Genomic DNA, 27394 nt, shown 5'->3' on the forward strand with positions numbered 1-27394 from the left:
TGCTTACATGCACGGAGACTGTGCCAGAATAGGGTCAAACTAGCAACACCACACCATGGTTTCTCCTTTGCCACTGGCACTAAGTTTCGGAGATGTTTGGTCTTCTGTGACACTGGGTCCATCTGGTGGGGAAAAGCAGGAAATACTTAGAAACTGCCACTTTATAATACAGTTGTACCTCGTGTTTACTTTCTTGGGCTCCATGATCACTGCAGATGGTGACAGCAGCCACGAAATTAAGAGACGCCTGCTTCTTGGGAGGAAAGCAATGGCAAACCTAGACAGCATTTTAAAAAGTAGAGACATCACCTTGCCAACAAAGGTCCGTATAGTAAAAGCTATGGTTTTCCCAGTAGTGATGTATGGAAGTGAGAGCTGGACCATAAAGAAGGCTGATCGCCGAAGAATTGACGCTTTTGAATTCTGGTGCTGGAGGAGACTCTTGAGAGTCCCATGGACTGCAAGAAGATCAAACGCATCCATTCTGAAGGAAATCAGCCCTGAGTGCTCACTGGAAGGACAGATCCTGAAGCTGAGGCTCCAATACTTTGGCCACCTCATGAGAAGAGAAGACTCACTGGAAAAGACCCTGATGTTGGGAAAGATGGAGGGCACAAGGAGAAGGGGACGACAGAGGACGAGATGGTTAGACAGTGTTCTCGAAGCTACAAACATGAATCTGACCAAACTGCGGGTGGCAGTGGAAGACAGAAGTGCCTGGCGTGCTCTGGTCCATGGGGTCACGAAGAGTCGGACACGACTGAACGACTAAACAACAACAACAACCTCGTGTTGCATTAGGTTCATGCTTCGTCTTTTCGGCTTGCAAACGCAACAAACCTGGAAGTGTATACTTCCGGGTTTCACTGTGTGTGTGTGCGCGCGCATGCGCAGAAGCGTTCTGCGTGCTTCATGCATGCGCAGAAGCTCTCTATTGCGCCCTGCACTTGTGCAGAAGCGCCGCTCTAGTTGCGGACTTTTCAGGGTGGGGAAAGGTTGTTTTCTGCTGCTCTAGAGAAGCGGACATGGAGCAATGGATCCAAACTACAAGAAAGAAGATTCCACCTAAACATTAGGAAGAACTTCCTGACAATAAGAGCTGTTCGACAGTGGAATTTGCTGCCAAGGAGTGTGGTGGAGTCTCCTTCTTTGGAGGTCTTTAAGCAGAGGCTTGACAACCATATGTCAGGAGTTTCCAGGCTCTGATGGTGTTTCCTGCTTGGCAGGGGGTTGGACTCGATGGCCCTTGTGGTCTCTTCCAACTCTATGATTCTATGATTCTAGGGTGCGAATGGCACCCTGGATGGAACAGATCGTGTCCACAACTAGAGGTACCACTGTATTGGTATAATAGGGTCTGGGGTTGTTTTTCCCGCTCTATCTGAAAAGCGAGCCCACAAGGTATGCTTATCTGAAGGCATAACAACAAGCATTTTATTTGTCATGGGATGATTTATTTATTTTTAATGCATTAACGAAGGAACTGAGGTTTCAGAAACTGCAGCTAGGTAAAGCACAAAAAAGTAAAAATTATTATAGCAGTAATAAACAGCCCATATCTTAAGCATCTCCAACAGCATCGTTTGCTGAACCCCGTGAAAAGATAAAATGGTCGGTGATGAAAAATCCTTTTGTTTAGTTTTTTCTTCCATTTGTTTTCCTTGTTCAGACTGAACTATGTGCGATATTGGAAGATCGTGTCAACCCACTATTATAATCCTTCCCAAATTTAGTAAATATATTCGTGTAGATAGATGATAGACGATAGATAGATAGATAGATAGATAGATAGATAGATAGATAGATAGATAATGATTGGGACATACATCATGGAAATAGTAGTAGTAATAGTAATAATAATAATGGAGGCTCCTCACCTTCACATGAAATCAGTTTTCCATCCTCTTGTCCTCCCGCAGGTTCAAATGGGCAACAACCAATTCCGCCTGGGCCGTGTGCAGTATGACACAGAGAGTCAGCTGACCTTCCCCGTGGAGGCCCAGATTGGCTTGGGGGTTGTCGCCTCCTTTGTTGCTCTGATTGTCCTCATCATCGTCTTCATCTACAGGTGAGGAGGAAGGAGGAAGCTTGCCGGCCTGTCCGCAGGACCATATTCCATAGGCCTAGCCAGGCCCTGCAGTCGACATGTGAGAAAAGCCAGTTAGGTTGTGTGACCTGTTCTGTTTGTGGAAAAACAGCAACACAGATTTGCTCTTTGGGAACAGAGTACATTGGCGCTGAAGCAGGAACTGCTCAGAGTTGCTTAGAGCAGTGGGAACTTTCTTCCTGTTTCCACACCAGAGATCATACTTGGCAGGGGCTGATGGGAGTTGTGTCCAAAATACCTGAAGGGCACCAGGTTCGGGCAAGCTAGTGATGAAGCTTTCAAAGTGCATCCCATGCATTATCTCGTTGCATCCCTTACAGCAACCCTATAAGACAGGAGCGAGGAAGCTTTTCTGTCTGCCAGGTCCTTATCTCCCCGACTCCTGGCAGACAAATTTAGACAGGTGATCAGGGTCAGTTACCTGACATCACTATGACAACAGGTGATGCTGCACTTTGAAGCCTCGATTGTTGGGACGTCAAAGTGCAGCATGGGGGTAGGGTTGCCATACATCCGGGAAAACGTGGACATGTCCTCTTTTGGGGGACCAACATGCCCACCCGAGCGGATTTTTCATTTTAAAGGAAATGTCTGGGGTTTGGGGGCTTGGGCTGCTCTGCACACTGCAACAGCTGCCAGCCTGAGCCAGGGAAAGAGTTCTTTGCTCCTTTTCCCCCGGCTCGGGCTGGCAGCGGCTCAGGCTGTCTGCTTTTTTTGCTCTTCAAGCAACCCTAGCACGGGGGATAGTTGAAAGCCTTTTTGTTGCTGCGTCTGAGAATGTCCCAAAAAGGCTTGGATGAAAATATCAGCCTAGCTGTACAGCTCGCTGTTTCCTTTTTGCACGGTTAATTTGGTTTTGTGGCTGCAAAACCTGGGGTGATTCTCTTGCATAGAAACAAAGAGCTACACTGTGATTAGAAGGGACCGACTTTAGCATATGATGGTGATGGTTTTTCTTTCCAGGAGGAAGAGCAAGCAGGCCCTGAGGGATTACAAAAAAGTTCAGATCCAGCTGGAAAACCTGGAGACGAGTGTCCGGGACCGGTGCAAAAAAGAATTCACTGGTAAGAGGAGTGGAAGGAGCTTCTCCCTTCATCTGTCCCTGGGAATGCAAGTTCCCTTCTTCTTCTTTCTATAATTTTTATTAAATTTTCTGTTTTACAATTTAGGACATTCATTTAAAGAACCTTAAAATATCAATAATAATAATATTATAATAATAATAATTTATTATTTGTACCCCGCCCATCTGGCTGGGTTTCCCCAGCCACTCTGGGCGGCTTCCAACAAAGATGAAAAATACACTAAAATGTCACATATTAAAAACTTCCCTGAACAGGGCTGCCTTCAGATGTCTTCAGAATGTCAGGTAGTTGTTTATCGCTTTGACATCTGATGGGAGGGCGTTCCACAGGGCGGGCGCCACTACCGAGAAGGCCCTCTGCCTGGTTCCCTGTAACTTGGCCTCTCGCAGTGAGGGAACCGCCAGAAGGCCCTCGGAGCTGGACCTCAGTGTCCGGGCAGAACGAACGCGGTGGAGACGCTCCTTCAGATATACTGGACTGAGGCTGTTTAGGGCTTTAAAGGTCAGCACCAACACTTTGAATTGTGGTCGGAAACATACTGGGAGCCAATGTAGGTCTTTCAAGACCGGTGTTATATGGTCTCGGCGGCCGCTCCCAATCACCAGTCTAGCTGCCACATTCTGGATTAGTTGTAGTTTCCGGTTCACCTTCAAAGGTAGCCCCACGTAGAGCGCATTGCAGTAGTCCAAGCGGGAGATAACCAGAGCATGCACCACTCTGGCGAGACAGTCTGCAGGCAGGTAGGGTCTCAGCCTACGTGCCAGATGGAGCTCTTTCCAATGACTTCCCTTCTTCTCTTTCCAATCCTTGCATATTTTATACAAACTAAGCCATTCAGTATTCCATTATTACATCCATCAAAACTTGTTTACACTGTTGAATTTATGTTAATGCTGCCCACATTTTCAGATAAACACAATTTCCCTCCATATCTTCACTAGACATTTTCCAATGTTCTTCTTGTTCTCTTATTCTATATGTTAGGTCCGCAAGCTGCGCTTATCCCATCAGTTTAAGTTGCCATTCTTCTTTAGTTGGGACTTTGCTCAATTTCCATTTTTGGGCTAAGAAAACACAAGCCACAGCAGTGGCATGCATTAATAATCTATTTTGACACCTGGGAATTTCCGTCTAAATTATCCCCAACAAAAAGGACTCTGGGGTGGGTTTTTTTTGGAAATGTACTTTTAAACATTTTTTTCAATTCATTATGGATTATTTCCCAATGCTCTTTTACCCTTTTACAGGTCGACCACATACAGGTCCACCACGTTCCCTCAGTCTCACAATGCAGGTTTCTTTCAAGGCCGATGCTGTGAATTGCCTCTTTTGCCACATCAGGATTGCTGATCTATTCATTATGATGCTATTATGTTAGGCAGCCAAACCCATGAAATAGGAAGAATCCCTTCTGCATAGGCTGCTCTCCTTTTTGAACTTTTAAGGCTGCAGGGGAATCTCACAGGACCTTCCCAATGCGAGAAAAATGGCTGGAGCTCCATTAAAATAATAACAAAGGGACATTTTTAGTACTAGAAGCTTAGTGGTAGAGCAGGGGTCAGCAAACCTTTTCAGCAGAGGGCCGGTCCACTGTATCCCAGACCTTTTGGGGGGCCGGACTATATTTTTTGGGGGGAAATGAACAAATTCCTATGCCCCATAAATAACCCAGAGATGCATTTTAAATAAAAGGACGCATTCTACTCATGTAAAATGCTGATTCTACTCATGTAAAAGGCTGATTCCCGGACCGTCCGCGGGCCAGATTTAGAAGGCGCTTGAGCCGGATCCAGCCCCCGGGCCTTAGTTTGCCTACCCATGTGGTGGAGTCTATGCAGAATTTCCTGGCATCTCCCGGGACGGCTTGAAAAGACTCCTGTCTGATACCCTGGAGAGCAGCTGCCAACCAGAATAGATAATACTGGGCTGGACGGACCAATAGTCTGAGATTACATAAGGAAGCTTCCTTTCATTTCCTGATTCCCACACTCATCACCTGGGCTTTTTTCCTTTCGTTGCAGACCTCATGACGGAGATGATGGACCTCACCAGCGACTTGGTTGGCACCGGGATTCCCTTCTTGGACTACAAGTCCTACGCAGAGCGTGTCTTCTTCCCAGGCCACCGCGAGTCGCCTCTGCAAAGGGACCTGGACGTGCCAGAATGCCGGAGGCAGACGGTCGAACAAGGCTTGGTGCAACTCTCCAACCTCCTCAACAGTAAGCTCTTTCTCACCAAGGTATGTTTTCAGGAACAGGTGCTTTTGTATTGAAGTAAAGCAAAAATCACACCTCTTTTTTTTATCAACTCTTTATTGCTTGAGTATAAAATTAATATTGTAAAAATTGTACTAGTTTTCACAATATTATAAACAAACAAACACACAAGACAAACAAACATAAATCATAGCCTTATTGAAAATTACACTTATTCACTTTGTTAAGTGACTTCCTCACTTCCCCTTGGTTGTATTTCATTGCATGTCCTTTTAACAGTTTTCCAAATCCCAATTCTTATGAAATTTAACTTAAACATTAACATCCTTAGATCTTCACCTTAAACATATTAATTCATCACTTAACATAAATAAAATCCTAAGCCCATTAGGTATCTGCAAGCTATTTTCAGTTAATTTAACTTAACAAATTTAACTAAATGTATTTATTTAATTATTTATAAATCATTAAATTTATTCCACTCTTCCTGATACTTCTCCTCCTTCTGGTCGCGGACTCTTCCAGTTAGGTCAGCTAGCTCCGAAAAATCCATCATCTTCATCTGCCATTCTTCTATTGTTGGTAATTCTTGGGTTTTCCACTTTTTAGCTAACAAAATACGAGTAGCAGTTGTGGCATACAAAAATACTTTTAACATCTTTCTTGGGCAATTCCAAACCTGTTATTCCAAGAAGAAAGGCCTCTGGTTTCTTTATAAATGTATATTTCAACATTTTTTTTTGAATTCATTATAAATCTTTTCCCAGAAGCCTTTCACCTTGGGACAGGTCCACCACATATGATAAAAGGTTCCTTCCTTTTCTTTACATTTCCAACATATATTGTCACAATTATGATATATCTTTGCTAATTTTACAGGAGTCAAATACCATCTATACATCATTTTCATTATATTTTCCTTTAACGAAGTACATGCGGTGAACTTGACCCCTTTCTTCCACAATCTTTCCCGGTCCTCAAACATTATATTGTGTCTTACATCTCTTGCCCAGTCTATCAGATTTAACTTGTTCATCTTTTGTATGCCACTCCAACAGTAGCTTGTACATTTTAGATAAATTTTTACCTTTAGTATCCAACAACTCCGTCTCCAACTTAGATTTTTCAAAAGCAAAACCATTTTTCTTATCCAATTTATACAATTCATTGATCTGATGGTAATGTAACCGATTTAGCTTATCTTTTACTTGATCAAATGGTTTTAATTTGTAACCTTCCTCTTCTTCTACTAATAAATCATTATTGCTTGAGTATAAAATTGATTCCATCATGATAACAGAAGTTATTGCAACTAGCATACAAGTTTAGAGAGGTAGGTTGTAAGAAGTTTGACAACAGTGGCAGTATTACTAGTTCTGAGTTGGCACATTTAACACAAAGTTTCTGTACAGGTTCCAGGTTACTCACTTTTGCTTCCATATTCACCAGACTGAAAGGTTTTTAGATCACTGAAAGAGTCCACGTAGGTCACACAAGTTAGAGAAGTGAACACACTTATTGCGACCTAAATGGATTTGTACTTGAAGAAACTCAGCTAAAGTTTCCATGGCAGGTGGCCACCCAACCTCTGCTTGAAAACCTCCAGGGAAGGAGAGTCTACCATCTCCATAGGGAGTCGTTCCACTGTCCCATCTGCCTGGCCTTTAATTTGAATTCAGCCTGATCTTTTATTTCCCTCCCCTTCCCCTCCCCTTTTATGAAGATCACCCACTATGAGACCCCACAGCTAATTCTCCCCAGTCTCCTCACTTGCCCAAGTAGGACCAATTCAGCCAGCTAGCCCTGGCAATAATCTAATGCTTATTTCCCCTAAATTGATTTTTGAATTTTATTGTTATTCATGCTTTTATACTGTATTTTATGTTGCTTTTATAATTAAGTGTTTTAAATTTGTTGTTAGCTGCCCTGATTAAATTTGTTGTTAGCGGCAAGGTTTACCTCACCTGGGTGGGCTCACTCCCGTGGACATCGCTCCGTGGGCCGGATCGCGTCTGCGCAGACGCGATTTCCAGCGCCGTGGAAGCGAGTAGTACCTCGGTTAAGAACTTTGCTTCAAGATGAGAACAGTAATCAAGCGGCGGTGGCGTGGTGGCAGCGGGAGGCCCCATTAGCTAAAGTGGTACCTCAGGCTAAGTACAGTTTCAGGTTAAGAACGGACCTCCAGAACAAATTAAGTTCTTAACCCGAGGTACCACTGTATCTGAAGGCGGCTCTCATATCTTCTCTCAGTCTCCTCTTTTCCAGGCTGTTTTGTTCACTGCCCGCGTGATGGAGGTGTTCATTTCAACACTTGAACGATCACTTGGTGTTGCAGGATGTCAGGGGCTGGACTGAGGAGGAATGGTTTCCCCCCCCCCCCCCAAGAACAGGAGGACAGTATAGATTCAGAACAGTGGTTTGCGGAAGGACATAGTTCAGAGGGTAAAAGCTGGGGAATATTGGAAGAAGAAACACTAGGGTAGAGACAGCTGACAGGCTCTGTGTCTTTGGAGAGCATTCCTGAGCCCCACTCCCCAAGGACTAGGCGTGCAGTGAGAGTAGCCAAACAGAAAGCTCAGAGACAGAAAGTACAGATTAGCCGGCACAGGGATGGCGTACTGTCAGGGGTTCAGGAGCAGAGGCACAGGATAAGGAGGAAATGGAGAGTGAAGGGGAGGAGTCCGAAGGAAATGTCAGCGATAACAGCGATCCGAGGTCTCTGAGTCTTTCCAGTGAATCGGACGATTCACAGAAAGGAGCTCCCATGGTCAGGGCAAGGGGAGTGCCCAGAGGAACACCTCGGGAAGAAGGGGGCAGAGGGGACTCAGAGAGTAGCAGTTGGAAATCCGGGCCCACGTCCCCCCCAGAGTGCAGTAGGGGGGAGGAGTCCCAGGCATCGGGATCAGGTGGCGCGCTGCCAGCGGGAGAACATGAGGCAGGATTGACCACACCTCCGTCGGGGAGTGAGGAAACGGTCATCAGGAAAGTTAAACGCGCGCGCGTGCCAAGTTCAAATGTACAGGAGGGAGGCACAGTTGGCAGCCCGGGAAGAGAGCCAGGTCCTAAAGCCCGCCGAAGAGAGCGGGAGGAGTCGGGGGGGTCATCGTCAGCCTCAGAAGAATCCAGGGAGACAGGGGCCCCGGAGGGCAGCAGGACCCAGCGGAGAAAGGAGAGAAGGGAGAGGTGGAGTAAGATTAGAGTCTTAAACTGGTGCACAGGGGGCGGAGACTCAGATGGAGCTACGCCGGTCTAAAGCCTAGACGTAGAGCTGGAGCGCTGCGGAGTGGAAATGGATACTGTACTTCAATAAAGACTTTTGTACATAAATACCAGCCACCGTTGGTCCTCTGTGAGCTGGGACCAGGAGCCAGCCCTGACAGTAAGCTCCATCTCCACAAAAGATTTTCCACCAAGAACCTCGCAACGTGAGTCTAAGTAGCGAGGGGAGAGAAGTGGTGCTTTGCGAGCTCACAAGAATCAGACAAGATGACTACAGAACAGGAATTGACAGACCTGCGAAATGCTGTGGTTCAACTCAACGCAGAGGTGCGTGCCTCCAAAAAAAGGGAAGAGGAAATGGATACAGTCTGCAAGGATCTCCAAGCCAGGTTGGACATGCTTTCTAGACAAGGGCAACTGGGACCCAAACCAGAGGGCATAGGGCTGGGGAAGAGGGGAGGCAGCCTGGTATCCCATTTCGACGGGAGTTTACCACAATACCCTAATTTCCGAGCAGACTTGCTCTTTGCGCTGAATCTGCTGGAAAAGGACTTTAGAGATGAAAAAGAAAAAGTGGGGTTTATCCTATCCCATTTGCATGGGGAAGCCAAAGCGTGGCTGAGAAATTTATGGAGAGATAATGATCCGGCGCTCCAAGATGCGGATGCGTTCATTAAAGCGATGGATTCATGTTTTTTATCAAAGATAGACATCGATATTGCCAGAAGAGACATACATGGTCTCAAACAAGGCAAAGCCAGTGTAAGGCAGTATCATGCCCGCTTTTTTGCATTAGTCCACGCGCTGGGGTGGGAGAAGAATTCTGCTCCAGTCAGAGACCTTTTCTGGGAAGGATTGAATGCAAATGTGAAAGATGAGATTGCAAGGGGAGAGAGACCTAAGACCACTCAACAAGTGGTTCAAAGGGCGCTGGAAATCGGGGTGCGTTTGGAAGAACGTCCATGGAACAGAGACGAAGGGCGTTGGGGACGTACACCAGCGAAAGCACCTCCCCTTTTTCCCAAAGATGCAGCGCGTGCGCAATCCACACCCCCCCAAGGAGGGGGGGATGAACCGATGGAGATTGGAGGTGCCAGGGCTCAGTCAGCTACCAGAGCCTTACCACCGGGAGCAGCCAAAGCGAAGCTTCCTAGAGGGAACAGGAAGTGCTACATCTGTGACAGTGCTCAGCACATGGCGAAAGAGTGTCCCCAGAGGCTCCATAAGCACACTGCAGCCTCTGCAACAGTATCAAACACAGCTTACCAGGGAGAACCACTGCAGGGAAACGGCAGAGTCTGGCTGGAGGAAGAAGCACTGGGGTCCAGCCAGACAAGTCAGTGAAGCAATCCCCAGAGATTTTGCAGCCCACAGACCCCCTCCCACCCAAACCAGTGGTGCAGCTTACAGCGTTGCTTCAACTGCCCAATGGACTCACTATGGAAGTGCCAATTACCATTGACTCTGGGAGTAACGCGGACTTTATAGGACTGGATTTCATTCAAAAGCACAAAGTAGCACTACTGCCGGCCACGCTGCCTTTGCAGGTGGTCACGGTGGATGGCAGGGAATTGCTGGGGGGGCAAGTGGTGCACCAAACGCCTCCCATGGTGATGCAAATTGGCAATCACCGAGAAGTCATCAGCTTCAATGTCACCCACCTGTCAGACACGCCTGTAGTATTGGGCATGAGTTGGCTGCACAGACACAGTCCAGCGCTGGCGTGGTACCAGCGCCAACTGACCTTCGGCTCCTCCTACTGTGCGGAAAACTGCATTCTGCCTGACCAGGAAGGGGGAGAAGATGACCCGCAGCTACAATTAGGAACGCTGCAAGCAGTGCCACTCAAGTATGCAGCGTTTTTGGAGGTTTTCTGCGAGAAAGAAGCGGACAAGCTGCCTCCCCACCGGCCCTATGACTGCAAGATTGACCTCCTGCCTGGGGCGACGCTGCCAACAGGGAAACTGTATTCCATGTCTGAAGACGAGATGCAGGAACTCAGGGAGTTCATAGACCTCAACTTGAAGCGCGGTTTCATCCGGGAGTTGAAGGCAGTGGGGGGCAGTCCTGTATTCTTTGTGAAGAAGAAGGACACGCCCCAAAAAAGACTTGTGGTAGACTTCAGAATTTTAAATTCCAGAACCAAGCCCACGGCCTTTCCCATGCCCAAAATAGATGACCTGCTGGCAACGGTGAGGAAAGGACGCGTTTTCACAAAGTTGGATCTGCGAGGGGCGTACAACTTGATCCGCATACGGGAGGGCGACGAGTGGAAGACGGCCATGTTCATGCCCCTGGGCACCTATGAATACAGAGTTATGCCCTTTGGATTACAAAATGGCTCTCACTGTTTTCAAGCCTTCATGCATCACGTACTGGCGGGTCTCCTCTACAAGAAATGCGTCTGCTTCCTGGACGACATCCTGATATTCTCAGAATCGGAGGAGACCCACGAGGGAGACGTCAAGGAAGTTCTGCAGCGACTGCAGGAGCATAGGCTGTACGCCAAGCTGGAGAAGTGCCAGTTCGACAGGAAGGAGGTGGATTTCCTGGGCTACAAGTTGTCGGACAAGGGGCTAGCCATGGACAGCGCCAAGGTTCGAGCAGTGTTGGACTGGAAGAGCCCGCGCAACCGGAAGGAGGTCCAGCGGTTTGTGGGTTTCGCCAACTTTTACCGCAAGTTCATCAAGGGGTTCGCGATGCAGACAGCGGCCATTACAGACACGCTCAGCTCCAAGAAGAAGAAATTCATCTGGACGGAGCAAGCGGAGCAGTCCTTTCAGAACCTCAAGCGTCTCTTCTCCTCCGAAGAGCAGCTACTGCACGTGAATCCCAGCAGACCGATGAGGGTTGAAACGGACGCCTCGGACAGAGCCGTGGGAGCTGTACTGTTGCAGCAGGACCCGCAGGGGAACTGGAGACCGTGCGCCTTCTACTCTCGAAAGCTCAGCAAGTCAGAGCAGAACTACACCATCTGGGACAGGGAGTTCCTGGCCATTCATGCAGCATTCAAGGCGTGGCGGCACTTCCTCATCGGAGCCAAACACACAGTGCAGGTTCGCACGGACCATAAGAACCTGGAGTACTGGCGCACGGCAAGGTTCCTGAACCAGCGGCACATACGGTGGGCGGAGTTCTTTGCAGATTTCGACTTCCGGATAGAGTACATCCCAGGCGACAACAACATCATGGCAGATGCACTGTCCAGGAAGCCGCAATACCTCGAAGAGGCGGCACCAGCAGCGGCCAAGCACATTTTCGCACCGGAAGCGTGGGCGTGCGCTTCAGCAACCGTGGACCTGGAAGCTGTACGTCTGTGCTGGTCCCGGGGGTAAGGTACCTTGGGTGTAGCAAAGTCCACACGAAGAGGGGCAAGGTCCGAGGCAGAGTGCCGGGCGGAGAACAGGAACGCTGGAACAGGAGGCTGTGCAGGGAACAGGAACACCGGATGGTCGGGAACAGGAGGCCGAGCAGGGAACAGGAGTACCGGATAGTCAGGAACAGGAGGCCGAGCAGGGATCAAGAACGCAGGAAGGTCCGAAGCCAACAACGACGTTGCTCCCGCAACCTGGGGCCGGGCTGACTGGGCTTTTATCCTCTTCTAAGGCCAGGGGCGGTCCCGGCCCCCAGGAGCCCCGCCTCCTCTGGCCTTAAGGCGAGCACTCCTCCTGGGGGCAACCAGTTCCCTTCGCCTCTCTGCTCTAAACCTCTGCAGATCAGGAGAGGCCGAAGGGTTACTGGGCCCTGGAGGAGGCTCACCTGTGGCCACTGAGTCGTCAAGCCTCTCTGGGGCCAGAAGGGCTTCACCTGGGACCAGCTCCTGATGCACTGCCACAGGTGCAGGCTCTTCAGCATCTAGGCCTGGCCCCAGTTCAGCCGGCCCTGGAGGCGGGGACTCCTGTGCAGGCCGGGATTCCTCTGTTTCATCCTCCGAATCGGAATCCCAGGCCATCACACCATCCCCCCTCCCAGGCCCCCCCCTCAACCGAGGGTCCGGACCCGGCTTGCCGGGGTACGTTGCATGGAACTCTCGGAGGCAGGCAGGTGCGTGGACGTTGGCCGCTGGTTCCCAGGAACGGTCCTCCGGTCCGTACCCCTTCCAGTCAATGAGATACTGCAGCTTCCCCCTGCGGTATCGGGAGTCCAGGATGCGTTCCACCTCGTACTCAGGCTCTCCCCGAACCAACACTGGCTGCGGTCGGGGACGGTTCGGGTGGAACTCGTCGGGTGGGGCCACCGGACTCAAAAGGGACCTGTGGAAGACCGGGTGAACCTTCAGGGTTGCGGGTAACCGGAGACGAAATGCCACAGGAGAGACTTGGTCTACGATAGGGAACGGGCCGGTGAAGCGGGCGTCCAACTTCCGCGAAGGTCGAGAGGGGTGGAGGTGGCGAGTGGAGAGCCAAACCAGGTCACCGACGCGAAGTTCCGGCCCCACCTGGCGGTGGCGGTCGGCCTGGGCCTTGTACGCTTCCTTGGCCTGGTGCAGTTGCTCCACCAAAAGCTGTTGCTGGGACTGGAGCTCTTGAAGCCACTCCGTCACCGCCGGGACTGCGGATGTCGGCAGCACCTCTGGAAACAGCCGTGGATGATAACCATAACTGGCCTGGAACGGGGTCTGCTGGGTGGACGCATTCACCGCGTTATTGTAGGCGAACTCCGCCAATGCCAGGTGGTCGACCCAGTCATCCTGCTGGTAGCTGCAGTAACACCGGAGGTACTGCTCCAGCACCGCGTTCGCCCGTTCCGTCTGGCCATCGGTCTGTGGGTGGTAGGCTGACGAGAGGCAGACCTCCGTCCCGAGGGTCTGGTGTAGTGCTTGCCAGAACCGGGATGTGAACTGAACGCCCCGGTCGGACACCACGCGCTCAGGTAGGCCATGCAGGCGGAAGACATGCTGAAGGTACAGCTGAGCAGTTTCCTTGGCTGTGGGTACAGATGGACAGGGAGCGCAGTGCACCATCTTGGTGAAATGGTCGGCGAAAACCAGAAGGCAGGTACAGCCACGAGACGAGGGTAAGTCCACTACAAAGTCCAACGAAACCGTGTGCCAAGGGTGCGGTGGAACTGGCAATGGCTGAAGTAGGCCGGGGGGTCGCCCGGTAGGTCCCTTGGCGCGCCGGCAGACATCACAACCAGCAACGTAGCGAGCCACGTCAGCCTTCAGGCGGGGCCACCAAAACTCTCGACTGACCAGATGGGTGGTCCGATACCGTCCAAAGTGCCCCGCTGCTGGGGCATCATGGGCCATCCGGAGAACCTCCAGCCGTAGTGGCCCTGGCGGGATGTACAAACGACCGTGGTGCAGCAGAAGGCCCTGATGCAGGACCAGCCCCGGATACTGTGGGCTGGACCCTTCAGCCAGCTCCCGGAGTCGTTCCTGGGCCCAAGCGTCGACCCGCTGCTGTTCCCGCACCCGAACCTGCAGTGGCTGCGCCTCCTGGGTGGCCAGGAATGCAGCCGGAGGTAGGATCGTGGTGGGTTCTGCTTGCTGTACCGTGTCTGCGTTGTCGTCAGGTTTCCGGGACAGGGCATCCGCCTTCTGATTCTGAGAGCTAGGGATGTAGCGGATCCGGAACTGGAACCGGGAAAAGAACAACGCCCACCGGATCTGTCTTTGGTTCAGCTTGCGGGTGGTCTGGAGGTACTCCAGGTTCCGGTGGTCGGTTCTCACCTCCACCGGATGTCGTGCCCCCTCAAGATGGTGGCGCCAGACCTCAAAGGCTACCTTGATGGCCAGTAGTTCCCGCTCCCACACAGTATAGTTACGCTCCGCTGGTAGGAGCTGGCGGGAATAGAAGGCACAGGGTAAGAGTGGCGCTTCAGGACCAATCTGTTGAGACAAGACGGCACCGAGAGCCGTACTGGAAGCGTCGGTCTCCACCACAAAGGGTCGAGAGGGGTCAGGATGTTGTAAGATTGGTGCCCTCTGGAAACAGGCCTTCAACCCCTGAAACGCCTCCTCTGCCTCCTTGTCCCAGGAAAACGGCGTCTTTGGGCGCAGTAGCCGGGTCAACGGGGTGGTGCGATGAGCATAATCAGCGATGAAGGTCCGGTAGTAATTGGCGAACCCCAGGAAACGCTGTAGGTCCTTGCGGTTCCGGGGTGCCGCCCATTCTTGAACCGCTGTCACCTTCCCCGGGTCCATTTGCACCCCATCTGGAGAGAGCCGGTGACCAAGGAAGTCCACAGTCCGCTGATGGAACTCGCACTTGCTGAGCTTTGCGTACAAACGGTGCTCACGCAAGCGCTGCAGCACGGTCCGGACATGTCCCTCATGGCGAGCCGGGTCACGGGAGTAAATCAGTATGTCATCCAAATACACCACCACGTACTTGTCTAACAGGTCCTGAAACACGTGGTTGATGTAGCGTTGAAACACAGCAGGCGCGTTGCACAAACCGAAAGGCATAACCAAATATTCGAACTGCCCGTACCGGGTCCCAAACGCTGTCTTCCACTCATCCCCGGCTCGGATCCGAATCAAGTTGTAGGCCCCCCGGAGGTCCAGCTTGGTGAACACCTGTGCCCCTTGCACCCGCTCCAGCAGCTCCGAGATAAGGGGCAAGGGGTACCGGTCTGGGACGGTAATTTTGTTCAGGGCTCGGTAATCATGGCAAGGGCGGAGTTCCCCACATTTCTTCTTAACAAAAAGCACCGGCGCCGCGGTGGGCGAGGTGGAAGGCCTAATGAACCCACGCTCCAGGTTCTTGCGCAAGAAGTCCTGCAAAGCCTCGCGCTCTGGCTCTGTTAGGGAATATAAGCGACTCACTGGTAAAGGCGCTCCGGGTTGGAGGTCTATGCCGCAGTCAAAAGGCCGATGCGGCGGCAGCTGGTCTGCCCCCCGTTCCTCGAACACGTCCTGGTAGTCCTGGTACACGGCTGGGAGCGTGGGTGCTGCCTCCTCTGAGGGCGCGGCCGCCAGCGTTCCGGATTGAGCATGGGAACATGGGTCTGGGAAGTGTACGGTCCGTTTGACCCAGTCAATCTGAACGTTGTGGGCCTCCAGCCAGTCCATCCCGAGCACCAGGGGGAAGCGGGGCATAGAGGCAATGTCCAAAGTTCGCAACTCCCGGTGCTGCTGGAGACACAGGACCAGAGGCTGGGTCTCCTGAGTAACGGCACCTGAACGCAGAAGTCGTCCGTCAATCGCTTCCACCTGGACCGGTACTGGCTTGTTCCGAAGTGGCACCTGATGATGGGCGGCAAAAGCAGCGTCCATATAGGAGCGGGTTGCCCCTGAATCTACCAAAGCATGGGTGAGGATCCAGGGCCCACCTGGAGGGTATAAACGTACCGAAACCATAAGATGTTGCAAGTCCATTGGTGCGGGCCCATTCTGTACGGTTTGGGACCCCCGGTAGCTAGGGCCATCAGCTACTGGGGTTGGCGGTTTCCCTGCGGCTGGCGTTTCTCAGGGCAGGACCGAGCGAAGTGTCCACTTCCGCCACAGTAAAGACAGAGATTTCCATCCCGACGCCGCGCCTTCTCTGCGGGGGAAAGGCGTGGCCGCACTGCCCCGAGCTGCATAGGCTCCTCCGTTAAATCAGTTGTGACCGTGGGGCTGCCGGAAAAAGCTGGTGCCGTGAACTGGAAGTGTCGGCGACCCCGGGCCTGACGACGATCCTCCAACCGGTCGCCTATTTGTAGACTCCGTTGAATGAGAGTGTCCAGCGTGGTGGGGCGTTCCATTGTGGCCAACTGGTCCAGTACCTCGTCCGAAAGCCCTTCGAGATACTGGTCCCGCAGTGCCGAGTCATTCCAGGTCAAGTCCTGTGCCAACAGCCGGAACTCCGTGGTATATGTGGCCACCGTGGACTTGCCCTGTTTCAAATGCCGAATCGCCCGGTTGGCTTGACTCTCTTTCTGGGGGTTGCCGAACGCGGCCTCCAAACGATTGCAAAACCCCGTATAGTCTGCCAGCAAGGGGGAGTCTTGCCTGAGTAGCGGCAACGCCCACTTGGCCGCCTGGTCCTTTAACAAGCTAATCAAAAAGTGCACCTTGGTACGGTCGTCAGGAAAGTTCCGGGCTCGCCCCTGAATATACAGTTTGGCCTGGGCCAGGAACATGGGAAAGCTGGCCGGGGCTCCATCAAATTTCTCAGGCAAAGCCACTGGGTACTTGCCCGGAGCCGGGGCGTCGGCCCCAGAAGCCGGTAGGGCTTCCAAGCGTTGCTGAAGTGCCTCAACCGCGTCACTGAGCTGCTGCACGGTGTGAGACAAGGCCTGGTTCTCCTGGGCCAAAGCCACCAGTGCAGCCGCCTGTTCAGCCATGGCCTCTGGCTCTTCCCGAACGCACCCCGACGAAGGGGGAGTGCGGGAGGTGGCGGGAGCAAACTGTGCTGGTCCCGGGGGTAAGGTACCTTGGGTGTAGCAAAGTCCACACGAAGAGGGGCAAGGTCCGAGGCAGAGTGCCGGGCGGAGAACAGGAACGCTGGAACAGGAGGCTGTGCAGGGAACAGGAACACCGGATGGTCGGGAACAGGAGGCCGAGCAGGGAACAGGAGTACCGGATAGTCAGGAACAGGAGGCCGAGCAGGGATCAAGAACGCAGGAAGGTCCGAAGCCAACAACGACGTTGCTCCCGCAACCTGGGGCCGGGCTGACTGGGCTTTTATCCTCTTCTAAGGCCAGGGGCGGTCCCGGCCCCCAGGAGCCCCGCCTCCTCTGGCCTTAAGGCGAGCACTCCTCCTGGGGGCAACCAGTTCCCTTCGCCTCTCTGCTCTAAACCTCTGCAGATCAGGAGAGGCCGAAGGGTTACTGGGCCCTGGAGGAGGCTCACCTGTGGCCACTGAGTCGTCAAGCCTCTCTGGGGCCAGAAGGGCTTCACCTGGGACCAGCTCCTGATGCACTGCCACAGGTGCAGGCTCTTCAGCATCTAGGCCTGGCCCCAGTTCAGCCGGCCCTGGAGGCGGGGACTCCTGTGCAGGCCGGGATTCCTCTGTTTCATCCTCCGAATCGGAATCCCAGGCCATCACACCGTCGAGCGCTGCAGGAAGACCCCTTTGCACAAGCCAAGATGGAGGAGGTGCACAAGGGCACGGCGAAGGACGATGAGTTCCAGATACGCGACGGATTGCTCATCCACAGAGGGGCCCTCTACGTACCGGGAGACGAACTCCGCGCGAAAGTACTGCAGCAGTTGCACGACGCACCCACCGCTGGGCACTTTGGCAAGGAGAAGACGGCAGAATTAGTTGCCAGAGATTTTTGGTGGCCCAAGATGAGGGTGGAAGTCGCGGAGTACGTCGCGAGGTGCGACACCTGCCAAAGGGCCAAGTCAGTGCACAAACCTCCGGCGGGGCTGCTCGAACCGCTGCAAACCCCGAGTGCACCGTGGGAGAGGGTGGCCCTGGACTTTGTCACGGATTTACCCAGCTCGAGGGGCAAGACGGCAGTGCTAGTGGTGGTGGACATGTTCACCAAAATGGCCCACTTCATTCCGTGCGCGAAGGTGGCCACGGCGGAACAGACCGCCAAACTGTTCATAGACCACGTCTTCCGGGTGCACGGTCTGCCACGGTCTATCTTGTCCGACAGGGGGCGGCAGTTCATCTCGAACTTCTGGCAGAAGCTGATGGGTTTCCTAAACGTCAAGATCAACCTAGCGTCGGCGAGACACCCGCAGACCAACGGACCAGAGGAGCGGTGGAGCAGGAGGTGGATGGGGGGTCCCTGGCAGGCAACGGCCCCAGAGGTGAACGGGGGAGAGATGGACATGGACGTGCTGGGGGAGGACCTTGGGTTCGAGCACGGCGGCACAGAGATGGAAGCAGAGGAAATCGAGGTCGGCGAGAGCACGGAGGACGAGCTGGACTTATCCGGTTGGATGCACGCCAAGGGGGACGAACTGTATCCGCCAGCCACCCCCACAACGACGGAGCACCCGGCACCCGCGCCTGAAGGAGGGGAGGGGGGAAGGGGGGGCTTCGAGGGGGGGATGGATGTCAGGGGTTCAGGAGCAGAGGCACAGGATAAGGAGGAAATGGAGAGTGAAGGGGAGGAGTCCGAAGGAAATGTCAGCGATGACAGCGATCCGAGGTCTCTGAGTCTTTCCAGTGAATCGGACGATTCACAGAAAGGAGCTCCCATGGTCAGGGCAAGGGGAGTGCCCAGAGGAACACCTCGGGAAGAAGGGGGCAGAGGGGACTCAGAGAGTAGCAGTTGGAAATCCGGGCCCACGTCCCCCCCAGAGTGCAGTAGGGGGGAGGAGTCCCAGGCATCGGGATCAGGTGGCGCGCTGCCAGCGGGAGAACATGAGGCAGGATTGACCACACCTCCGTCGGGGAGTGAGGAAACGGTCATCAGGAAAGTTAAACGCGCGCGCGCGCCAAGTTCAAATGTACAGGAGGGAGGCACAGTTGGCAGCCCGGGAAGAGAGCCAGGTCCTAAAGCCCGCCGAAGAGAGCGGGAGGAGTCAGGGGGGTCATCGTCAGCCTCAGAAGAATCCAGGGAGACAGGGGCCCCGGAGGGCAGCAGGACCCAGCGGAGAAAGGAGAGAAGGGAGAGGTGGAGTAAGATTAGAGTCTTAAACTGGTGCACAGGGGGCGGAGACTCAGATGGAGCTACGCCGGTCTAAAGCCTAGACGTAGAGCTGGAGCGCTGCGGAGTGGAAATGGATACTGTACTTCAATAAAGACTTTTGTACATAAATACCAGCCAGCGTTGGTCCTCTGTGAGCTGGGACCAGGAGCCAGCCCTGACACGTACGATAAGAGAGACGAAGGGGGTTGGGCTTTGCTCAGAGCAACATCATCATGGCATAGAGACTACATTCCTTTGTCTCTCTGTGTGAATACAGTGGTACCTCGGGTTAAGTACTTAATTTGTTCCAGAGGTCCGTTCTTAACCTGAAACTGTTCTTAACCTGAAGCACCACTTTGGCTAATGGGGCCTTCCTGCTGCTGCCGCGCCGCCGGAGCCCGATTTCTGTTCTTATCCTGAAGCAAAGTTCTTAACCTGAAGCACTATTTCTGGGTTAGCGGAGTCTGTAACCTGAAGCGTATGTAAGCTGAAGCGTATGTAACCCGAGGTACCACTGTACTGAATAACGTATTTTTCGCTCCATAAGACGCACCTGATCAGAAGATGCACCTAGTTTTTAGAGGAGGAAAACAATAAAAACAAGATTCTGTGCAGAGCGTGTAAGCGGCTCTCGCTTTGCTTGCTTTAAAGCAAGCAAAGCGAGAGCGGCTCACATGGGTCTGTCCCGCTTTGCGCAACTCTCACTGTAAAAGAGGAGGAGGAGACACCAGGACAGGTGCTTTGCTTGCTTTACATAAAGTTGGGAGGAGCAGATGGGAGCCATCGCTTCCGTCCGCCCCTCCTCCCGCCTCACTGTAAAGCCAGCAGAGCAAGAGCCACTGAAACGCTCTCTGCTTTAAAGCAAGAAAAGCAAGAGCTATGCAGAGCATGTCAGCGGCTCTTGCTCTGCTGGCTTCACAGCGAGCGATGGACGGGAGCCATGGCTCCGGCTGCGGAGGCATCCCTCAGCGAGCGACTGCAGTGGCAGCCAAGGGATCCCTCTGCCGTCTAGTTCATTTGCTTCATAAGACACACAGACATTTCCCCTTACTTTTTAGGAGGGAAAAAAGTGCGTCTTATGGAGCGAAAAATACGGTAGATTATATGGTAAGGACTCTTCATGTTATCTGCCACCAGGGAAGGGATAGGATTCCCTGAGCCTTGACACAGGAGTAGGGAGCTTCTGATTCAGTTCAGCTTTTGTGCGTTTCTGGCCCCTCTTGGCCTTTCTGAATTGAACCCCTTCCAGCTTCTAATCTCCATGGTTGTTGTTTTTATGGGAAAGCGACCTCTAGAGGACGACCCCTCAACCAGCTAAAATACCTCGTCCCCAACCAATCAATTGCTTCCTAACAACAGTTCTATGTTTTTGTCCCCTCCCTCGATGTGCCCAGTTTATACACACCTTGGAGATCCAGCGCACTTTCTCCCCGAGGGACCGGGCCTACGTCGCGTCTCTTCTCACGGTCTCGCTGCACGGGAAGCTGGAGTACTTCACGGACATCCTCAAGACCCTCCTGAATGACCTGGTGGAGCAGTACGTCGCCAAGAACCCCAAACTGATGCTGCGAAGGTGGGCAGGAGAGAGAGAGAGAGAGAGAGAGAGAGAGAGAGAGAGAGAGCCCGCCACTCTTTCTGGTGTTGACATCCCCACCTCCCAACTTCATGATGTTTTAGAAAAAAGCTGAGTGCCCAGTATATCTCTGTGGGGAGCAGACGTCGAGAAGCGTTACTACAGACATGCCCAAAGTCCGTTCCAGGGGCGTAATTCGGCCCATTGGTCGATTTAATTTGGCCCCCGTGTCAGTAGTATATGTCCTAGGGTAAAATCCTAAAAAAAAGCTCAACAACTTCTGGGTAAAATCCTAAAAAAAGGTGAACAACTTTTGGGTAAACTTCAATCCTAAGATAAGCTCAACAATTTTGGTCGGCCCTCACACATGTTTACTTCATCTAGCCCTCTTTGAAAAAAGTTTGAGCACCCCTGTGTTACTGTCTGTTTTGAGCTGTGAGATAGAAGCAGGTTGGATTTGATTTAAATCAAATCGATTTAAATCACTAGTCAGTAAGACTTGATTTAAATAATATTTTTTACAGAAAGACTCATTCTTGCTGGTATAATCTTAATATTTACAACCAGATAAAGGTTTCGTTTTTGGAATAATGAATTTTTAGAGTAGTTTTTACAGTTCTATCAAAAGTTACTGATTTGGTTGTAGTATTAGAAATACATAGATAATTATGAAATTATGGTGAGGTTTAATAAGTTAACTCTTTATATTTGGACAGCTTTTCTTCTGTACTTTATTGGAAGGAGAAAAATAATCATTTCCTCAATAACAATTTAAGCAATTCATTTAACTAAAACAGTAACATTGTAGCATAAGTTATGCATGTTTGTCAACTGATGTGGTTAAACGGTTTTTAAAAAAGAAAACTTATACTGAATTTTAGCACACATGAAAAACTTAAAACAAATCCTTATTTCCTGATGAATAGCCTTTGGACTATAATGTAACTTAAATTGAAAACTATCTTTAGAAAGATTTTTCCTCCAAAAGCATTTTATTTAAAAAATCCAATTTAAATTAAAAAACATCTGATTTAAATTTTAAAAATCCAATTTAAATTAAAAAACATCTGATTTAAATTTTAAAAATCCAATTTAAATTAAAAAACATCTGATTTAAATTTTAAAAATCCAATTTAAATTAAAAAACATCTGATTTAAATTTTAAAAATCCAATTTAAATTAAAAAACATCTGATTTAAATTTTAAAAATCCAATTTAAAGTAAAAAACATCTGATTTAAATTTTAAAAATCCAATTTAAATTTTAAAAATCCATTTAAAAAATCACTGATTTTTATCCAACCTGGACAGAAGCCTAACAAATTTGGGTTCTCTTTCAGGACAGAGACGGTGGTGGAGAAGCTGCTGACAAACTGGATGTCCATCTGCCTATATGCGTTTGTGAGGGTAAGACATCATCCTCCTAGTCGTCCATGGGGAGAAAAGGTCAAGGTGGAGCTTGCATGTCCTGCTGAAAGAGAGCTAGCCAAAATGGCCCCCTCCAGTTGGTGTCAGACTACAGTTCCCATCAGCCCTAGCTAGCATGTCCAACGGTCAGGGGATGATGGGAATATGAGGCCAACTGCGTCAGGAGAGCACTATGCTGCCAACTTCCTTTGCGTTTGGCCTGCTGTTGTCATCTGAGTAACTCAATCTTGCCCATCCCCGTGAGGCTGGGGACAGCTGTCAGGATCTCTTGGCCTGCAGGGAGAAGCAAGAGCTCCAAGAACCCGTTGTCATTTTCTCCCGAGATAAGGCTGGCAAGAGCAGGGGAACAGGATTCAGAGGTTACCCTGGAGCAGGAACCCAACACATTAAAGCTCAGGCCATGTAAAGGTTGGCCATCTTGACACACCAGGAACATTTGTCCTTCAGAACAGGGAAATGTGGATCGACACAACCCCTCCTTTGAAGGCACTAGCATCTACAGTGGTGCCTCGCAAGACGAAATTAATTCGTTCTGCGAGTTTTTTTGTTCTACGAGATTTTTCGTCTTGCGAAGCACCGCTGTGTACTGACGGTTTCCCATAGGAATGCATTGGCGGCTTAAAAAAAAAAAGGCGCAAGACGTTCCGTCTTTCGAAGCAAGCCCATAGGGAAATCCGTCTTGCGAAGCAACTCAGAAAACGGAAAACTCTTTCGTCTTGTGGGTTTTTCGTCTTCCAAGGCATTCGTCTTGTGAGGTACCACTGTAATCTGAAACCAAGATGCTTTCAAGGCAGCTGCTGGCTAAACCGGCTTTTACTCAGACCTGCGAGCCCACCGTGATTATTATTTGTTATTATTAATTACATTTGTATAACGCCCTATACCTGCAGGTCTCAGGGCAGTGATGGCATAAAATCACAATACAGTGGTACCTCGGGTTAAGAACTTAATTCGTTCCGGAGGTCCGTTCTTAACCTGAAACTGTTCTTAACCTGAGGTACCACTTTAGCTAGTGGGGCCTCCTCCTGCTGCCACGCCACCGCCGCTCGATTTCTGTTCTCATCCTGAAGCAAAGTTCTTAACCCGAGGTACTATTTCTGGGTTGGTGGAGTCTGTAACCTGAAGCGTCTGTAACCTGAAGCGTCTGTAACCTGAAGCGTCTGTAACCCGAGGTCCCACTGTATAAAAAACACAAAATACATAATAAATAAGAACAAAAACCACCTCCCCAGCACATTTTGAAAGGACATTGGATGTCAAATCAGCCCAAGGCCTGGTTAAAGAGGAACATTTTTAACATTTTGAAAAGGAACCATGGCTCAGTGCTAACACTAATCAACTTTTTCCGACCTATCACCCACCTTCAGCGCAAATGTGCATTTTGGGATTAATTCCTTAATTTTTTTCACCCTGTATTTCAGCAGTGTAATGCTGCTTGTGTGACCCACTTTAGGTGAAGCTGGGACCCACTGGTTGGTCTCAGCCCACCAGTTCACCCACTCAGCCTGGCTTGGTTAGATGTTTCCACCTGACCTGCTTCTGCAGTGAGATGGCCCAGAATGGCAGGTAGAAGTTCCCAGAGCTGTTGTGTTGTATCTCATGAGGCCTTTCTCCATTTCTCCACTAGGACTCTGTTGGAGAGCCTCTCTATATGCTCTTCCGGGGCATAAAGCACCAGGTGGATAAGGGGCCAGTGGACTGGGTGACGGGAAAGGCGAAGTACACCCTGAATGACAACCGCCTTCTCAGAGAAGACCTGGAATACCGCACACTGGTGAGATCAACCAAAGTCCTGCTGGGGAGAGAGGCCCGTCTAGAACCAGTCTCTCATTCAGCTAAACACTGGCTTCTCTGGCCACCCAAATGCATACCTCATCTTCTGGCCCTCTGTCCTTTTCCTTCACAGAGCTAACAGTTCCAGCAGTTCCCTGGGAAGAGGGATGGACTGTTAAATCAATCAGAAAATTGTAGCTCTGGGAGTAGAATAAGGGGGTTTCCTTGTTAGTTTCTGTTTGCCACTGAGCAGTTGCTTAGAGTCACAAGGCTCTGTTTACATTCCAGAGACCTTCCAGTATGTTGGAAGTCTCACTGGAGAAGGGAGACGGATGTGACGTCCTGGTTTTTCTGTTCCTTTGTTTCAGTTGCTCTCTGCTTTCATAGAGAATGGATGTATATTTCTTTGCTCTCTGCGTAGCTTAGTAATAAAGCATAGCATGTAGCCATAAATCTCATCACTTCTGCTGCTTTGCAAACTCTGCTGAATGGGGGAACATGCCTGAGGCCTTATCAAGCGGCTCAGGTCGTTAATTATTCGTTGGGAGGGCGATTCCGAAGGACTCGGCCGGAAGATGAGCTTTATCAGCTTGGCCCAGTGGAGACATTCCTACACTCATAACAACTCTCGGCACCCTTAACAAACTACAGCTCCCAGAATTCTTTGCGGTGTGTTCCTTTGCACCACAGCAGCACCGCCACTCATCTTTATAGTGCTTAGTCAGCGTTTGGGCCTCGAGAAACAGGTGGGCGAGTGGAGCGCCGCTGAGTCATCTCATCTTTGCCCACCTTGTTTTTTTGCAGACCTTGACAGCCGTGGCTCAAACTGGAAGCACGGTGGGAGGACCAGAGGGCTCCCAGGGGGTGTTGGTGAAGGGGCTAGATTGCGACACCATCACCCAAGTGAAGGAGAAGATTCTTGACCAGGTCTACAAAGGGACACCTTACTGCCACCGGCCAGACCCAGACACGCTTGACTTGGGTGAGTAGACTTCCAGGCAGTGGAGGAAACAGCGATTATGGTGGGACTCCGCTCTGCGGTACGGTACCCCAAAGTACAAAGGAGGTGGACTATCTGGCAGTAGGACCAGGGATGGAGGGAACCTGTGGCCACCCAACTGATGCTGCACTTCAGTTCCCATCATCCCTGACCATTGGCCGTGCCGACTGAGGTTGATGGGAGTTGAAGTCCAGCAATCTAGAGGGCCACAGGTTTTCCGTCCCTGCTGTGGGGAACATGATACATAGAGGAAGTGTCTCCCGCCCCCATGCTCATTATGGGTTTGTAGCTGCTGCAGTGAAATCTGGTCCATTAGGGCAAAGGAGGCACTGTCAGAGCAACCTTAGTCTCCCTTCTTCCAGCTTCCACCTGCCTGCTAGGGTGGTTCTGCTTGCCAGCTTCCTCCTCTTCAGTCCCAGTGTTGTTCGTGTAAAACTAAGCAGGGAGGAGAAGGACAAAACTGGATCGGGCTGCACCTACTGTTGATCTCCCTGCCTTCCTCTCTCCCCATCTGGGCACGAACCACCTCTAAGCTGCTTGCCTCTGCTCTGTGCTGTTCTCCAACCTGGTTATTGATTTTTGTTCCCCCTTCGTTTCTGCTAGAGTGGAGATCAGGTCTGGCTGGGCACCTCATCCTCTCCGATGAGGACGTGACTTCTGTTGTCCAGGGCAACTGGAAGCGTCTCAACACACTGCAACACTACAAGGTGAGGGAGAATTATTGCTGGCCTTTGGCTTTCCTCTACAGTGGGTGGCTTGGCTCAGCACATGGGTTGCCTTGAGCTTCCCCTCCCCCCAGGGACTTTTTTTTGGAGCGCCCTTGTTCTCCAGATTCGGCCTCTTTTTGACCTCTAGGATCTGGTAAAAGAAGGGTCCTACTCTGCGGCAGGGGTTTGGGCTTCCTGGCCTTTTGGTCCTTTCCCACTTAAGATTCTGCGTTGTGCATCCTGCCATTGCTTTTGCTTCCCTATCCCACGCTGACTTTATACAAATCCAAGATTGTGATGAGCCGCTACAGGATCCTCCAGTAGGGGCTGCATGATGACATGATGACATTTTTATTCTATAGAGAGAACAGAGGAATGCACGCTGCTGCCTAACTCAATTTCCTCCTTCATTCTCAGGTGCCCGATGGAGCCACTGTTGCTCTCGTTCCTCGTATGACCAAGCATCTTCCCAGGGAGAATCAGGACTATATCCCTGGAGAGAGTAAGTCGCTCTAAAACTCTTGTTTAAATGTTGGAGGAAAATCTGGAGAAGTAATCAGTGCCAGCTTGGGTGGGCAGAAGGTAAATCTCTGAATGCTTGTCAGTAGATCAGAAAATATTCGTTACAGACTCCGCTAACCCAGAAATAGTGCTTCAGGTTAAGAACTTTGCTTCAGGATGAGAACAGAAATCGTGCTCCGGCGGCATGGCGGCAGCAGGAGGCCCCATTAGCTAAAGTGGTGCTTCAGGTTAAGAACAGTTTCAGGTTAAGAATGAACCTCCGGAACGAATTAAGTACTTAACCCGAGGTACCACTGTATACACAAAAAAGCACACGTCACTTTGGATAGAACTTCCCATTGCTTTGCCTGACCAGATGAGGACATAGGTGGGAAATACCCAAATCAGGCATAGGCAAACTCCGGCCCTCCAGATGTTTAGGACTACAATCCCCATCATCCCTAGCTAACAGGAACTGTGGTCAGGGATGATGCGAATTGTAGTCCCAAACATCTGGAGGGCCAGAGTTTTGCCTATGCCTGACCCAAATCTTACAGACAGCTCCTCTTTCTGGGCTCAGAGCCCAGCACCCCAAGCCCACAGATGAGGACAACATCAAAGAAAGCCAAGTGAATATAAACACATATGAGTTCACTGCTGCAATAACTGCAGCAGATAATTGTGGGGTTATCTTGACTACCAAGATGGTATTTGCAGAGCTTCCTGAGCGGTTCACCTTTGGTTCAACACAATTCTGTAAGCTTGGAAGTCTGCCTGCCGCTGGATCAGAGAGGCGAAAGAAGAAAAGGTCTGTCATTCGCTTGCAAGGATCTACAGTAGTCAGCCCATTGAGCACACCTGCATTCAAATCCCTGTTTGACCATGAAGCTTTTGGGAGTGGCCACCCAGACCACATAACACCGGTCTTGAAAGACCTACATTGGCTCCCAGTACATTTCCGAGCACAATTCAAAGTGTTGGTGCTGATCTTTAAAGCCCTAAACGGCCTCGGTCCAGTATACCTGAAGGAGTGTCTCCACTGTTGGCTTTTTGCAGTATAGTAACACTGCAGAGAGCTTGCTGGGGAGACCATGCATTAAAAAGGGACTCAAAAATAACTTAAACAAGGTTTTAATAAGAAAAACAAAAACTCATTTTACACTAAATACATTAACAAACAAACACGACCCAACCACCAACCCATCCCCCAGGGTAATGGCAGAGCTAGGTGCTGCTCCTTATATACTACACCCAATTCCTGA

At 50.8% G+C, this 27394-nt stretch overlaps 1 protein-coding gene and 1 long non-coding RNA gene across 2 annotated transcripts in view; one reads left to right on the forward strand and one right to left on the reverse strand.

Moving 5' to 3' along the window:
* Window positions 1–27394, reverse strand: part of LOC310671182 — a 361314-nt gene that overhangs the window by 206056 nt on the left and 127864 nt on the right. The window lies entirely within an intron of this gene.
* PLXNB1 (plexin B1) overlaps window positions 1–27394 on the forward strand; it is a 160750-nt gene that overhangs the window by 117702 nt on the left and 15654 nt on the right. Inside the window, exons 24-32 of the mRNA XM_083424540.1 lie at window positions 1920–2068; window positions 3071–3171; window positions 5214–5431; window positions 20546–20724; window positions 22064–22130; window positions 23779–23925; window positions 24729–24906; window positions 25528–25631; window positions 26049–26133. Of these exons, the coding sequence (XP_083280666.1) occupies window positions 1920–2068; window positions 3071–3171; window positions 5214–5431; window positions 20546–20724; window positions 22064–22130; window positions 23779–23925; window positions 24729–24906; window positions 25528–25631; window positions 26049–26133 (1228 nt within the window). The remainder of the gene's footprint in view (window positions 1–1919; window positions 2069–3070; window positions 3172–5213; window positions 5432–20545; window positions 20725–22063; window positions 22131–23778; window positions 23926–24728; window positions 24907–25527; window positions 25632–26048; window positions 26134–27394) is intronic.

The sequence above is a fragment of the Podarcis tiliguerta genome, assembly GCF_965153285.1.
Source record: "Podarcis tiliguerta genome assembly, chromosome: 2".
Lineage (NCBI taxonomy): Eukaryota > Metazoa > Chordata > Lepidosauria > Squamata > Lacertidae > Podarcis > Podarcis tiliguerta.